This window comes from Brachypodium distachyon, chromosome 5, assembly GCF_000005505.3.
Source record: "Brachypodium distachyon strain Bd21 chromosome 5, Brachypodium_distachyon_v3.0, whole genome shotgun sequence".
Classification (NCBI taxonomy): Eukaryota; Viridiplantae; Streptophyta; class Magnoliopsida; order Poales; family Poaceae; genus Brachypodium; species Brachypodium distachyon.
In genome coordinates, this window is record NC_016135.3 from 20,165,057 (window position 1) to 20,180,953 (window position 15,897).

The 15,897-nt window shown below is 45.3% G+C and overlaps 3 protein-coding genes and 1 long non-coding RNA gene across 4 annotated transcripts; 3 read left to right on the forward strand and 1 right to left on the reverse strand.

Moving 5' to 3' along the window:
* Positions 1-1,873: 1,873 nt before the first annotated feature.
* On the forward strand, positions 1,874-2,746 carry LOC112269313. The gene is made up of 2 exons (XR_002960972.1): positions 1,874-2,169; positions 2,338-2,746. It is a non-coding gene; the product is annotated as an uncharacterized LOC112269313 (long non-coding RNA).
* Positions 2,747-4,736: 1,990 nt separating this feature from the next.
* Positions 4,737-7,854, forward strand: LOC100842301 (B-cell receptor-associated protein 31). The gene is made up of 2 exons (XM_003580171.4): positions 4,737-5,304; positions 7,159-7,854. The coding sequence occupies exons 1-2, from the start codon at positions 5,022-5,024 to the stop codon at positions 7,539-7,541; spliced, it is 666 nt and encodes a 221-aa protein (XP_003580219.1). The 5' UTR covers positions 4,737-5,021; the 3' UTR covers positions 7,542-7,854.
* A 255-nt stretch (positions 7,855-8,109) lies between these two features.
* Positions 8,110-11,594, reverse strand: LOC100842611 (probable ascorbate-specific transmembrane electron transporter 2). Its single transcript, XM_014896019.2, has 4 exons — positions 11,017-11,594; positions 9,031-9,079; positions 8,709-8,911; positions 8,110-8,590 (listed from the first exon to the last, which is right to left on the reverse strand). Exons 1-4 carry the CDS (start codon positions 11,167-11,169, stop codon positions 8,279-8,281), a joined length of 717 nt encoding a protein of 238 aa, XP_014751505.1. The 5' UTR covers positions 11,170-11,594; the 3' UTR covers positions 8,110-8,278.
* A 740-nt stretch (positions 11,595-12,334) lies between these two features.
* On the forward strand, positions 12,335-14,819 carry LOC104581406 (putative non-inhibitory serpin-Z11). The gene is made up of 2 exons (XM_024456066.1): positions 12,335-12,441; positions 14,258-14,819. The coding sequence occupies exons 1-2, from the start codon at positions 12,335-12,337 to the stop codon at positions 14,817-14,819; spliced, it is 669 nt and encodes a 222-aa protein (XP_024311834.1).
* The last annotated feature ends 1,078 nt before the right edge of the window (positions 14,820-15,897 follow it).

Below are 15,897 nucleotides of genomic sequence, written 5' to 3' on the forward strand. Positions count from 1 at the left end.
CCCGGCAGTCGGCAGAGCATCCCAGCGGAGTCGCTGACAGCGTGATTGCGCTAGCCGGCTCGCGCAAAGGCACCGGGGAGCGAACGTCGGCCGCTGCGCGTCCGTGCCAACGGCATCGCCGCCCGCCCGCCCGCAACCGAGCAAACGTAAAACCCATTATTTTACAGCCTCGCAAAATACCGATGGCTTGCCTGTTGGCCGACTGTATTTCTTTGTCATCTAGCCAGCCGCTAGGCGTGGCGGAAGCGCGGCAGCACACACGTGGCCGGTCATCGGCGGCGTCAAATATGGACGGTGGCATCGGTGAGGAGGACCATATGCATGGGCGATTTCCCCTCGCGACTTTTGTTTAAAGCATCCGTGATGATATTAAAAGGCGCTGGCCGACTACAAGACCACTCGCCGTCGGGCAATCCGTAGCTTAAAACTGTAGCGTTGCCAACTCGTTCGTGTCGATCTGTCATCATTGCCTAGACGCTCTCGTCCCAACTGGCTGGCTGTCTGCTGCTGCCGACGGGGCGGGGACGACGGCAAAGAGGGCTGCCGACCTGGCCGTTACGGCCGTTTCCCCGCGGATTTGGGCACGCGCGCGTGCATCTGGCCGGACGCAGCGGGCGACAAGCGTACCAATGACCACTTTCGGCACGGGCAAACGCACGGGTTTTTTGGCGAGAACCAACGAACGAATCGCGGTAATCCGCGGCTGGTCCGCGTCTGCCACGGGCTTTTCTAGCTAGGTGCTCTGAATTTAGAACTTACGGGATCGGAGATCCTCGTATTCTGAGACCGGTCAAAGCACATTTGTCATTTGTCGTCGGAGCACAGACACGCATCTATGTTCGCCCGTGCTACCACGCCTTTTCAACATTGTAGCCTTGTTTCTCAGAAACATTGTAGTACGTATACTAATCTCCATCGCATATAACAAAGGTTATCACAATTAGGTATTACTATTTGACACTAGATTTTCAGGGTTTTTCCGATTCTCCCGGAAATATTAAATTTCCACGTAATAAATAACTAAAAAGTGCTATCCAATGCTCCAGCTAGTGTGGACCTAATAGATTTTTCTCCGTCTCTAAAAAAAATTCACATTAAATCCAACTGGCCAGAACCGTTGGCACCACAACAGAGCAAGGTGTGGCAACAACCAAACTAAAAGCAAAGCCCATAGTAGCTGGGCAACTAATTAATTCTTCGCATCGTTAAATAAGAAAAGCTTGTGCAACTGTCCAATGCTGTGGGTTGCCAGGGTTGGACAACGGTTTAACAGACAAATGGACAAGAACAGAAGATGCTTTGCTGGTGAGTACAGGTAGGCACAGCCAATTATTGGCAACAGCGAAGAGCTAAGCAGGGTAACGCGTTACAAACGAGTGAATCTTGCTTGTACTATTGTACGCTACTTTGTTATGTCCTCCCCACGTACATACGGAGCCAGGACTGCACATCGGAGGTTTTTTCATGTCACAGAAATACATATCAGTCTTGTCATATTTCGCAAAAAAAATATCAGTCTTGACATATCATTTTCATGCCGTCCAATCAGAGTTCTAACTGGGCGTACAAGAATAGCCAGACCTCACCAGCAAGCTTGCAAGTTACCACATAAAAACAAAGCGAGAAATGTAAGCCACAGCACTCTTAATTAACACATGCCCCTATATATGTTTCTTCTCTTCAATTTAAGATTCTACTACTGGTGAATCAGCCTAATTTTAGCACCCTATACTACTGATGAAGCAGACAAGCCAGACAAGTTGCGTGCAGGCTAGCTAGTTCTAAAAATCGTGCATCCACATCGCCGCGGCCTCGCGGGTCCCCGTGGCGTTCGTTGGATGCATCGCGGGATATCGAGCTCGAAAGCGATGTGTGTCGCTAATAATCCACCGATTCCCGTCGATCTCTTTTGCGATTCCTTTACACCCATATATACACATTTGTGTGCCTGTATTTTTCTTCCACCCAGATTAAGGGGAAGATCATGCTGATGCGCTGTAAACGTTCCAGCCACAACCACGGGGGTTTGGATTTAGGCTCTAGTTCATGCATCCAAATCTCTGTGAATGTATACATGGATGGCTCTGGCCTTAACTTAATGAAGTTTTGGCTGCGAGTGGGGGTTGTTTTCAGCTACGTACGTACCACCACCTGGGCCAACCTGTCCTGGTACCTTCTGAAGATTTTTTTCTTCTGCTTTCTCAGTCCTTCCATCATTGTCTTTTTTTTTTCTGTGACTGGCCAATGTGTAGAGAATGCGTATTTCTCTGTGTGTGGGCTACATTGTATCGTGCCTTGCTTTTGGTTGATAAAGATGTATTCATACTTTCTCTTCAGACAAGGGTTTTAGAAATGGAACTATGATCTGCAGATCTGGAAGCTAATGTGCATGCAATGAGCCTGGTACATGAACATCAGTGATTCTTGGTGCCAGCTCATTTTATTTGTGTGCAGCTGGAGATTCTGCCAACAAAAACGAATTACATGCAGAATTGTTTAGTTGCATGCAACACTGTACGAAGAAGCATCAAGCATGTATTCTGAAATACTCCTACAACATATCTAGGTGGACTTGTATATGCATAACGGCCTAAAAGTTTTAAAACATCCCTAACGGCCTAAATGTTGATTTTTTTTTCCTCTAAGGTCCTATGTTAGGTGCAACAGTACATCATTCAAATGACTGTTCAGTGAGGCGATAGGGTACCAAGTACGGAGTACTACAAACACAGTGTTTTTGTTTTTTCGATAAAGACCAACACAGTGCTTCCAGGTTAACATATCTGAATCGGTCAAAAGAAAAAGGAAAAAAAGGTTAACATCTCTGAAGTGTCTTCTCAATCAGCCGGTGTTTTCAGTTTCCCTGTGCTGTCTGCCGCGTCAGAAACGACGGGTTTCATGATCACGTTTCTGGGGCTGATCACTGTAACTAGACGCAGAGTCTCTTCTCTTTATTTTGCCTTCACTTTCTTCACGAGATTAGGTTAAAGATTTTGGCAAGTCAAAGGGATCAAGATCACGTTTCTGTACGAGTCCTAATCGATGAAGTGCTCCCATGCTTGCAAAATTTTCACCTTTTTGACTTTTTCTTCTGCAGGAGATGCCAATGTGATCCAGTTCAGTCAAAAGGTGTATGGAAAGGTTAAGAAGAAGGTGCATGAAAAGTGTGAAATTTGCAAGTGATAAATAGGAGATTTACATTGAGTGGCGCAAGCTTCCGAGTCACAACACGAACACAGACACATCAAGTTCACAAACCATAAATAAAACAAGGATAATTATTAGGTGTCCCATTGGTGTAAAGCAGAAGAGGGAAAAGAGGGTTTGATACTTGACAACGGATTTCTTTCATGAGTGCAGATTTAAAGTGAGAGTGCATTATAAGATGCTTTATTCCGTGTTTCATCTCCACTGGTTACACTATAAGAAGTAATTCGCCTAAAACACGAGATGGGCAGCGCCATGATTTTCAGAAAGGTGACACCGATCGAGAATCATGGAGCTAATTCAAACATTTCTAATGGATGATATTTACCATGTAATCTAATTGGACTGACTATTGAATTGGTAATCCTAGTCACAACTCACAACACCGTGTTGGTTAAGGAAAAATAACTTGATGATCCAAAAGCAATTGAGAAACCATTTCTTTTTCAATTGAGAGACCATTTGCATCTGCTTCACTGCTACTCAAAGGCCAGTCTTTGTCAGGGTCACTGGGTGCCCATTTCTTTATTTCTTTTTTTTTCTGACCCCAAGGCCCACACGGTTCCCTTTCGTCCATTGGTTATCTTTAGATAAGATGACCCAACGAACAATCGCAATGGCGTGATTGTAGATTCGGGTTTATCACAATTTTTGGAGAAGTGATGTATGTGCTCTACACTCTACAGTTAACCAAGTAAATGGTGTCCCACTGTCCCTACATGAAATGTTTTGTGTCAAGTGGAAAGAATCGGCGAAGAGGGCACCTATGGCAGTATCTTATGAAGTAGGAGTACTTATAAACACTGAAATAAAAATTACTACAGTGATCTGATGTGGGCTGATTAAGGGTCATCTGTTATGGCTGCTGGATTTCCTGCGATCACAATTACTTACTACCGGTTCCATTTCATCCAGTTAATGGAGCAGTTAATTCATCCAGTTAAAGCTCATACCGCTGTATAAAGCTGCACTTTATTGTATGCTTTCAAGCTGCTAACTGACAGTTGTAGATGGCAAATTTTCTTCCCCGCACTTATATTGCTTTACATAGAATCGCTAGCACGGCATGTGATGCGTGCAAGTGGAGGGGATGGCCAGAGAAGTTTTTACCCAACATGATTGGCGGCATAACCTGCGGATCGATAACCCACCAGCTTCTTTGTTCTGCTAGCTATTCAATATCATTGAATCGCTTGAGTACGTTTTCTTTTATCTTGCTTGTTTGGCTATGTGTATCTCTTTTTTTTTTTGAGCTGGCTATGTGTATCTTTGATAGGCCGAATCTAGATTAAAAGAAGCACACATAAACAGGATGTTACTTGCATTCCTATCCATGTTGAGACGACACTTGCATTCCTATACCTTTGTTGATATGATATGACACCGAGAATCAACGAAATCTCCTTTTCGGAAAATAACCCGTAGTAGTAAGTAACATCGGTGCGGCGCATTCCCTTCTGATACCGTGGAAATCAAAGACAAGATTGCTCCGTCGAAAGCGCGTGCAACACTGTCAGGCATTCAGGTTCACTGCAGTGTACAGCACACGGCTTTGCCGACGGCGTGTGCGACGTCTCTCGATCTCGATCTTTCCAACTGCTCCTCCGGCGAGTAATCTGCTGCCAGCGAGCCAAGGCGAGAGGACGAAGCAAGGCTTCCAGAAGCCGCCCGCCCATTAATAATCCGTCAGGCTCGGCCTGAATTCGAGGACCTCGTTCCCCCATTTCTCCCTTGAGATCGCCCCGCTGCATCCACGTTCTCCTCCCAACTCTCCTCCGCGCCCACTACCTGTTCGACGCATCGACGGAGCGGCCATGATCCAGCTGCTGTTCACGCTGCTGGCCGCGGAGGCGGGGCTGGTGCTCGTGCTGCTCTTCCGAACCCCTGCGCGCCGCCTGGCGCTGCTCGCCGTCGACCGCAGCAAGCGCGGCCGCGGGCCCATAATGGCGAGAACCGTGGCGGCCACCATGTTCATGGTGCTCGGCTCCAGCGGGTACAGCATCGCCAAGATCCGGCGCCGCGAAGGGGACTTCGCCCAGCTCACGCCCACCGACCAGGTGCTCGCCAGCCGGCACCTCCTCGAGGCCTCTCTCATGGGTAGGTTAACATCTGCCCTTCTTTCTCCTCGTTAACTCCTTGGAGGCTTGGAACCCGTCAGTTCAGGCTAGACACATTTTGTGGCTGAATTGATTGTGTTACACTGATGGTCATTGCAGAAGACAACTTAGGATCTTTTGTGTTAATGACAAAAAGATAATATTCGCAGATAGAGTATTATACAGAATCGCAACAGTACTGATAGTCTGATACACAACTGATACACCGATAGTTGGAAAACAGGGACGTCACAATTGAAGATACTTCTGCGAAGAATGAATTGCGGAGGAAATAACAAATGATTAGTTTATGCTCTAAGATTGTCCTATCAAGGTTTAGGATAGAACTAAAGTATTTCTGTTGTATATATATAAAGTGGCTTCTCCTATCGATGCATCAGATAGTTACTATGCCCTCTTAGTGACCATTTTATTGGAAGTTACTCCCTCCGATCCTAAATTCTTGTCGTTGTTTTAGTGCAAATTTGCACTAAAACAACGACAAGAATTTGCACTAAAACAACGACAAGAATTTAGGATCGGAGGGAGTACTGTTTGTATTTAACTAGCTTGTTCATTCCCTAAAAAAGCTTGTTCATCAAAGCATTGCTCAGAAATATTAATGTTACAAAGTCAAAGTCATCAAGAATCATTACTATGGCTCTGTGCATCCACTGATGCAGAGGCCAGGGGTTTACCCTCCTTTTTGGAAAAATAATAATCAAGAATCATTACTTCGTCATAATTCCAACTGTGTTCATTTTAGTTGTATATTTGTATTGTCTCATTTGTTTGCCAATGCAAGTTTATTTTGGAATGCTATTACCTTTTGCGTATATTGTAGCCACTGAATGTGATACATTCAGAATGAATATTTTGGGACACTATTGGTTCGGTAGAAGTAGTGACCTGGATTGTATTTAAGTCACCATGTCTGCATAGGTTTCCTTTTTCCATCTTTGACTAAGAAATCCTGGCACGTCTCTACATTCCCACTGACACTCATCAGCAATGGTCAATTGTTCATATTTTTTCTCACATATCCCTCGGAAATATCTTCATATCTTCCTCAAAATGAAAGTACAAATTCAATCCTTCAGTTCTCTTTGTAAATCTGTCAACCGCCATATGATCTTCTATTTCATGTATAAGCCCATCACATCTAATAGGAACAGGGCCAAAAGTTTCGGCATATTATAGTCAGACTGTTTAAAACAATATTATCCCATTCACCAAAGTATATTTGCCCTTGCTCGAATGACTGTTTTGGTCTTTTCAATTCTAGCTTTGTTACAATGTAGATTTCATTGTAGAACACACCATGACGAGTTTATAACACTCTGGGTCACTAATGTAAATGTAAGCATGTTCTATCCTGTGCATGAAAATGGTACTCCCTCCGATCGGTATTACTTATCTCAGATTTGCCCAAATACGGATGTATCTATGTGTAAAAAGTGTCTAGATACATGTAATATTTCGACAAGTAATTCCGGCCGGAGGGAGTATTCTTATTAGTAGTTCTGTCACAAAAAAACTTACCAACAATTATTCCTGTCATAATGTTCACCATTACTTGCAAAAGCTATGATCAATGTCTCAATGGTGGTGTGTATTGGGAGCATGCCCTTGTTCTGAAAATGGGTTATATTTTTCGGACAGGTGTAGTAGCATGCAAAAATAATGAATTCTGTGTTAATCAATCCAGCCATTGTTCTCATACTTTTGTTCAGTCATTCAATTTATCGTTGTGAATTCAAATATAGCTTTCTAAGAATGGTTGTACGTTCTCTGTATATTGAACTTATTTAATCTTTCAGTTCAATTGAATATTGATATGTTTGTTATTTTGCAGGATACTCTCTGTTTCTTGGGTTAGTTATTGACAGGCTACATCACTATATCAGGCAAATAAGGACGATGAAGAAAAGCATGGAGGCTGTAACAAAGCAGAGCAAGACCCTGGAAGAAGCAAAACTCCAAGGCGCAGAGGAAATTCAAGGATATCAGAAAAAGATCAGTAGTTTGAATGAACAGGTGCAAGCAGTCAAACACCAATATGAAACTAAAACAGAGGAACTAAAAACTGCTGAAGCGAATACTTTGGCTTTACGGAAACAATCTGAAGGTTTGCTTACTGAGTATGAGCGTCTCATTGCGGAGAACGAGGAATTAAGGAACAAACTGCAATCAATGGAAGTCCGCTTTTCCCATTCTGACGGCAAGAAGAATTCGTAAAGAGGACTGTGCAATTTTACTTATCGAACCGGTATTACTGTAAATTTTTGTTCTGTGGTGTAATTTGATGTTGGTGATAGTTGGATGCAACAAATCTAGCGATATACTGATATCAGTTGGATGCAATTTTGGTTTAGTGGTACTGTCACAGTTTGATGCAAGGGATATAACGACATCAGTTGGATGTAGTGTTTTGAGTGTGAGTTTGAGGCCAATCACGAACATTTTTATGTATCTGCCGTAAGTTGGCACACGTACCTGTGACCAGCTTAACATTTTCCAAGCCCATCCATCAATTGCCTCTTCATTTTCCCGAGTTGATGGTACAAACTTCCTTTGGTCAGTGTGTGAAATAAAGCATCTGTGTATTGACGATACACCTGCCTGGTGTATGCTTGGAAAAATAAAATAAAGCATCTGGGTATCATCAATTGCCTAGTAGCTCCAACTAAAGCTAAAGAACTCCAAAGGTCCATATCGAGGCCTCAGGCCACCTATCCTACCTAAGAGGCTGAGATCAACTTAGCAAATGGTTCAAACGAAAATTTGCGGGGTGAGATGCAAGTGCTTTAGGAAAAACAAACAAGTGAAATTATTATTGGCCTGCATGGCTCATCTGAACACCAGATACACACAAATCAACAAGTGAATTCTGTTCTGTGCTTACACTGATCTCGTGGTACTAATTGCGCACACAGTACGATCTTCAGGACGTTCACTGTGGCACGTACATACTACTAGCTGACAGGAATCGGAGCGTAACCCTCTGGTTCTGGCACCTGAGCCTTGGGAGCGACTGCGGCAACGACGACTGCAGCTCCGAAGAGCACGACGACGAGGGCCGTGAAGTTGACCAGGAACGCCTCGGCGCCGTACTTGTCGAGGCCGGAGCTCTGCAGGAAGGTGAGCTTCTCCAGGAACCCGAGCTCCGCCGTCGCCAGCGTCAGGACGTAGACGAAGAGCCCGAACAGCACGTGCCACGGCAGAGCCCCGCGCCTCACGCCCGGCGCCGCCCCCGGGTAGAAGAACGCCACGAACCCGAATATCCACTGCAGCCGACAGCACGGAAATGTGTGCCATATAAACAATTTGAGAAGCATTAATTAGCTAGCCGTGGTGCAGGAGGAATTAAAAAGGTCGTGCGATCAGCGTCATAGATCAGTTTACCTGAATCCCGTACAGAGAAATGGCTCCGATCCCGAGCCAGGAGTGCAGGCTGTAGAGGTTGGCGATCCCGCTCTCGTTGTGGAACTTGAAGGCGCAGTAGATCCCGACGGCGCCGAGAACGATGGCGATCGCGTGGAGGATCAGGTGGGTCAGCTTCGCCGTGTCGTGGTTTACTTTCGGAAATATCTTGTAGATCATTATCGCTGCCAGAGTAATTGGAGGCAAATCAGCTCACCCGTGTTCTTCATGTGTATGTAGTACTACTACAGCAGTACCACGGAGAAAAATCGTTCAGGTATTTCCACTGCAGTTTTAACCTTACCTTCACTGCCAAGGATGATGTAACCGATCAGCATAAGAACTGGGTGAACCTGCATCAGATGGCAGAAGACAATTTTTGTTAAAATATTGATGATTTACTTCAAACATAAATCCGTAATAAAAGCAGCAGCTTTGCATTTCGGGACCAACAGACAGGGGGACAGATATCTTAATGAGGCTCATGTGCAACAAGCTAGAAGCTCCTAGCCAATTCGAAGTTGGATACTTGCAGGAGGATTTTTTTTGCAGCAAAAGATAATTGAGTGCTTATTGCAGAAAAAGACTTCGTTAACAAATATCGTGTCTCGGTGTCATTTTTGATCGTGCAGCCGACTTCGCTTTAAGATTCTCTGGAAATAGAAACACAGAGATAGAAAAACAAGAACGAGATGCATGCCAAGTAGACTACGGACTACTACATCCACATGCACCTAAATTTTTTGAAGTGATATCTTTGGATAGTTCGCATAATTCAAACAAAAGGAGAAATTAAGAAGAAGCGCATTGAACTTTTTAAAATAAAATAAGTAAGCGTCTATTTCCTCCGTTCACAAATAAGTGTACGTTTGGTTTTAAAATTCGTCCACAAAATAGTGTATTTCTTTTTTTTCCAAAGTACTTTAGATTAAGAAAAAAAATGCTTCTCTCTCATTATGTGGAAACCAAACCCAATAACATTTCTTCATGCACTTACTCCCCCGTCCGCAAATAAGTGCACTTCTATGTTTGTCCTAAGTCAAAGATATTAAAGTTCGACCGACTTTGTTGAAAAACTTAGCAATACTTATGGCACCAAACTAGCATCATTAGATCTGTTTTGAAATGTAGTTTCATAATATACCAATTTTATGTCATATGTGTTGCTACTCTTTTCAACAAAAAGTTGGTTAAATCTTTGAAAAGTTTGACTTAGGACAAAATTAGATGTACACTTATTTGTGGACGGAGTGAGTAGCTGATTGAAAGTGAGAGAATTAAAAAGGAGAAAGATAGTGGTTTGCACCTTTCCAATGCATTTTCTAGTTCAATGCTTAATTGTTTTGGAAAACCCCAAATGCACGCTCTTTCACGGACGGAGGGAGTACTTCTAAGCTGATGATCATGCGTGTTGATGCCTTTTCCAACAAAAACCGAGTAGTTGCAAATTTTAAAAATTGTGTGTAACTCACTCAACTTAAAAAACAACAACTGCTTCAAATAGCAAATCCAATGAAATCAACTTTGAGCCAATGTTTGGTTTTCCTAGGTGGAATAGGAATGTGTTACGTTGAATTTTGGTAAATATAAAGGGAATTTGTTAAAAATTCCCAAATATTGAAATTTAAAAATCCATATGATCTTGAATCTTGAAGAGTGTCTTTTAAGGGAATGTGACACCACCGAACCGATTAAGCGTGGAACAACCGAACAGTTAACAATCCCCAAATATTGAAATTTAAAAATCCATATATCTTGAATCTTGAAGAGTGTCTTTTAAGGGAATGTGACACCACCGAACCGATTAAGCGTGGAACAACCGAACAGTTAACAATCGGGATGAAGTTTGTAGTAAGTTCTCTAGGGAGTATAATACGGAGTATAATCGCTTCCCATGTGCTGTTGTGTTGTGTTTCTTATCTCTAGAGCATTTTCAAGTACCAAGTCGTATAAACAACATGTGAGCCTTCACATGCTTTCTCGATGCGCATCGTACTCCTAGATTAGAGATCATCTTGTGGCACAACGGATAAAACGGGCAGATGGCAGCAAAACGAAAAGATGGAACCAAATTCCGTTTTGCGGCCGTGCCATGCATCTTGTACTTGTAGGATCGAGCTAGTTACTATGTCTACAACCTCCAGGATCGAGCTACAACGGTCCAATAATTCCCTTTTCTTTTTCCATCACAAAGGTAGCATAACGATGTGACTTGCAACAGAAGCGAACGTGAGCCGGAGCGGGCGGTTGCGAGAAAGCTAGAGGGTGGGGAAACAGAGCGACGACTTACGTTGAAGATGAGGTTCTTGTTGACCGCGTCGAAGGCGAGCCCGCCGCGGAAGTGGATGCACCAGACGAGCACCATGACCGCCGCCGCCGCGCCCAGCGCGTGCGCCGCGTACGTGAACGGCGCCGCCTTCACGCCCACCAGCCCACCGGCCATCTTGTCAAGCCTTCTTCTTCCTGGTCCCTGGTACGGGCAGATATGTAAGCTTGGTATCTCGCTCTACCTACCTATCTGCCGAAATCGGCTCGAGCTATGAGAGGAGAGCGTGTGGTGTGCGCACGGACTCCTCGCCCTTGTGTGTGTGAGAGAGGGAGGGGGCGCGAGCGAGAGCAACGAGAAGGAAAGCGGAGTCTTGGCTATCTGTGTTTCCTGTTGTTGTTTTGCGGACAGGTTTCTGGTTAAGCTGCCGATGACAAGGCCGGGAAGGCGTCTTTATCCATTGGGCGATCCGGCCGGAGAGGGGTGGAGAATGAGACGGGATTTGACCGGAAGGTTAACCTGTACTATATGCATTTTTGCATCCTTCCATGGAAGTATGGAATTCCCAATTCCCAATTCCCAATTCCCAAACGAACAGGTGTCACTGGATACTGGGCTCGTGGCTCGCTCTGGAACGCAGGGGCTCTGTTTTTATCGTGGCACACATGCGGCCATGCGGGGAGGTTCATGAGATTTCGGCAGTCTACTCGAGTTCTTTTTTTGTGAGTTTTTTTAAGGCAAAGAGCGAAGACTTGACGCTAATTAAACAAGTTACGATCATATGCTGCGTGCAAGGCCACGAAGCACGAAAGGACTGGGGTAGTTGCGCATACCGCGATGGATTTTTGCGAGAGCGGAGGCCCCCCAGGCCCCCACACGGCCACACCCGGCTTGTTTATGCTGATGCCGATGCGGGTGAGAACGACGGCCGGCCGCGAGTTACTGAGTTAGGTTGAACGACCGGGCGCGCACGAGGTCCACGCGGCTGGGCTGCCCTGGCAACGTTATCTGAAGGTCAACACTCTTCGAAACGATTGGAATGGCAGGGTCGGGGGTACAAGGATGCCACGCCCACGCAAACAAGTTTCTTTCGAAAAGGCTGAACAAAAATCATGATTTGTGAAACAGGGTGTATTTCCCGCGGTTAGACCAGGAAAAATGACAAACTACGGTGACAAGTCGTGAGAAGTCTCTCTGGCGTTCAACCGCTGATCTCCCCGTGGACGGACGAAAACCCCACCCTAAGACTCTATTAAAGTTTTCACCTACCCCACGCGCACACCTTGCTCCCCCAAACTCCATCTCTCTCTCCAATCCCCCAGTCACTATTTCTCTCGTAGCCATGCCTCCATCCTCCCTCGCGCCGCCGTGGCCGTCTAGCTATCGCGCCACCAACTACCCTGACTGGGCCCGGCGCCGCCGCCGCTGCCGCCCGAAGCCGGAGCCTAGGTAAGTTTTTTTTTCTAGGAAATTAAAAGTTCAAAAATAAAATATAAAAATTAAAAGTAAAAGAATTAAATGTTCAAAATTAAAATCCCAAAACCTTTGAATTAAAAGTAAAAGTTCAAAACATTAAACAACAAATAAAAATTAAAAGCTCAAAAAATTAAAAGGTAGGGAGCAAAAAATAAAAAGTTGCCCAAATGTCCAAAAAAAAATGTTCGCTCCTTAGCCTTTCCTTGTGACAGGTAAAGTTACATCTCCACAGAAGTAAAGTTGCCACCGTCGCGGACTAAGGTTGTCAGTTATGCAAGGCAAGTTACCACTGTTGTTCCACTAAAGTTTCCCGTGGAACATGGTACGATTGCAGCCACGTCTTTCCGATCGGACAACCGGCAAGCCTGTGTCCGCTCGTTGTAAATTCCATTTTAGATATTCTTCTTGCATTAACTCTTTGCGATCTCCCATCAACCAAACATGAAAAAAAAACTATTCTCATCAATTCCTAGGTATATTTCTCACCATACACCAAACGAAATGAATTGAGACTTAATACATGCCCCTTCTCTAAACTACTCACTCCAATCCATAATAAGTGTCAGAATTTTGTATGAAGTTGTACAATCTTTGTATAAAATCGCGTACACTTTATCTTTGTACTAGATCACCGACACTTATTATGGACCGAAGGGAATATTAACCTTTGCTGATTTCCCGTCTTTTTAAAGAGAAAATATGGCCACGTTTCCTTTTATAAAATAAAGAACATAAAATTAAGGGAACATACGTAAGGAGTACAACACACAAGTCGGATTCCCCACGGAACAATTACCAAATCCAATCGAGACGTCCGTTTAGATCACAACCAGTCATATTCTTAAGGCGGTGCTCACATTGCCATTAAGGCCTTAACCTCCCTTCATAAATACTGGCCGATAGCTTCGACCTACCCCTTTTCCCCTCTACACCTAGATCTGATTTGCAAAGGTCTCCCCTAGAAGAGTTTAGGAAAAGAACAAAATCCAGCATGGACCGATGCTTTGGATGTGATCCAAATTTCCAGTGGCCGGAAGTTCCGGCCCAACTTCTGACAGAACCTCCGATTGCTCTCTGTTACTTTTAATGCGGAACTTGCTGCGGAACTTCCGGATATTCAAGAATTAGCGGAACTTTCGGTGTGCCCGTTACGGATTTGACTTGCCCTAATGCTCCTGCTATATATACCTCTTGTAAGCCGCCGTTTTGGGTTGAGTTCGCACGAGTTGCATCTGTAGAACCTCCCTGTCGTTGTAAACACTCTGTATATAGTGAGATTTCGCCGGCTGTCGCCCGTGGTTTTTCCTTCTAATTGTTTGAGAGGGTTTTCCACGTTAAATCTGTGTCTCCTTGTGCTGTGATTTCTTCTTTGTTCTTGCTTGTCGCGTTCGTAACAATGCTTACACGCAGCTTTGCTCGCCGGCACGGACGCGATCACCGAGCAGTCCAATTTCATCTTCTCGCGGTCTCGCCCCTTTCCCTGCGGGCCGGGCTTGCGTTGCTCGCTGCTGGCACTAAAGGTGAGACGTTGCGCCAGCTGCTGGCCTTCTTGGGCTCCCAAGAACACTTCACCTCCTCAACGACACCAATGCCAATTTTCTTGCCGAGATGAGCACGTGGCCGCAGCTCTCTTTTGCCGCCGGCATCTTTGCAGACAGATCGCTCTCCCTGAAACCAGAATTCGTGTCCGCCGCTGCCTCCGCTCACGGGGCCTTCGCAAGCACCGTGGATTTCAAGAATCAGGTCGTACAACGACTAAATTAACTCCAACTGTTCTACCAGACGGCAGAGAGCGAGTGAGCGACGACGACGACGTCCTCTTGATCAACCCGGCATCGGCATCCCCGCGCTTCTGCATGCTCATATTCCTCCCGGACAAGCACGACGGGCTCCGCGACCTCCTGCGGCTGGCGGCCACGGAGCCGGGCTTCGTCACGCGCTGCGTTCCCGAGGACTTGCAGGAGGTCATCCCGTGCTTGGTGCCCAAGTTCAAGTTCGCCTTCGGGTTTGACGCGACGGACCCGCTGCGGAGCCTCGGGCTCGCCGCGCCGTTCGACCCGCTGGCCGCCGACCTGTCCGGGGCGGTCGCGAGCTGCACGCCGGCCTTGGAAGAAGGGCTCTACGTGTCGTCCGTGGAGCAGATTTGCGGGGTGGAGGTGGGCGAGGAAGGCACGACGGCGGTAGGAGTGCTGTACGAGCCTTCGTCTCCGACCTACAGCCCCGGACAGCCGCCGCCGCCGCCGCCCATGAGCTTCGTGGCGGACCGCCCTTTCGTGTTCGCCGTCGTTGAGTATAACAAGGCCGAGGTCCTGTTCCTCGGGCATGTCGTGGACCCTGCAAAAGAGACGTGACATTGTGAGCCAAGACGAATAATTGGTATGATGCCCCGCCGGTTCACGCCTTCGTGGACGAATTCGATTCTTGGACAGCAACGAGGAACTGTGATCGATGACGCCATGATGACGGCAGTCGGGTGTGGCATGTGGCCTCTGTTTGAGTTTATTTCAATTTTTCTTTGATATATAAACCTTCGTTTGAATTCGCATTGAACGTTGGAAAAGGCTCCTCTTTTTTGTTCTCCCTCGTCTATTCCCGGACTGCTATCATATTTTGCATGGTTTGCAATTTGTTGGTGGTTTTATAATTTTTATATATCTTAATTTCTACGTTTGCTTGCGAGGCTTTTTATGGTACAATTTACCTGTACTAGTTTAGCATAGTATTGGGATGGATATTTTGGTAAACTTGATGAGAAAGATCACCCATCGCTATCTCTAAATTTGGATAGTATGGCCTAATTGATTTGGTACAATCAAACGGATTTTTTTCTTCAAAAATGTTTATTTTTAAACAAAAATTCATGTAAAAGTTAGAACAAACCGAACAATATATAATCGCTTTCAACCAATTTTATCGGACGAATCCAACCATGATCTCGGATTTCTCACATGAGTCATGGACTATAGGGTTGTTCCGTAGATGAACCAAAAGAATTGATCAAATGTTGACCTTTCAAATCGTGAAACATGTAAGAAATCCGAGACCATGGTTGGATTCGTCTCGTGAAGTTGGTCGAAGTTGGTCCAAAACGACTAGAGTGTTGTTCGGTTGAGCCGACAGAGTTGACCAAAAATTGACTTTTTAAACTGTCAGTCCTACGAGAAATCGAAGAACATGGTTGATCATCTTTAAAGAAAATAAACATTTTCAAAAAAAAAAAAACTGGACACACATTTTTCCGTGCGATGATTACCGTGCAGTAACATAGGACAGTAAAACTATGCACCCTGGGAGGCCTCTCACGCCATCAGGCTTTTCGGCCGTCCGATCAGGCGCCTGGTCGAAATCCGGCCGTCCATTCATGGGCCTCTGTTCTATAGAGCAGCTGCTCCCAGAGAAAAAATGCAAGGCTTCTGGTTAATCGGGCCG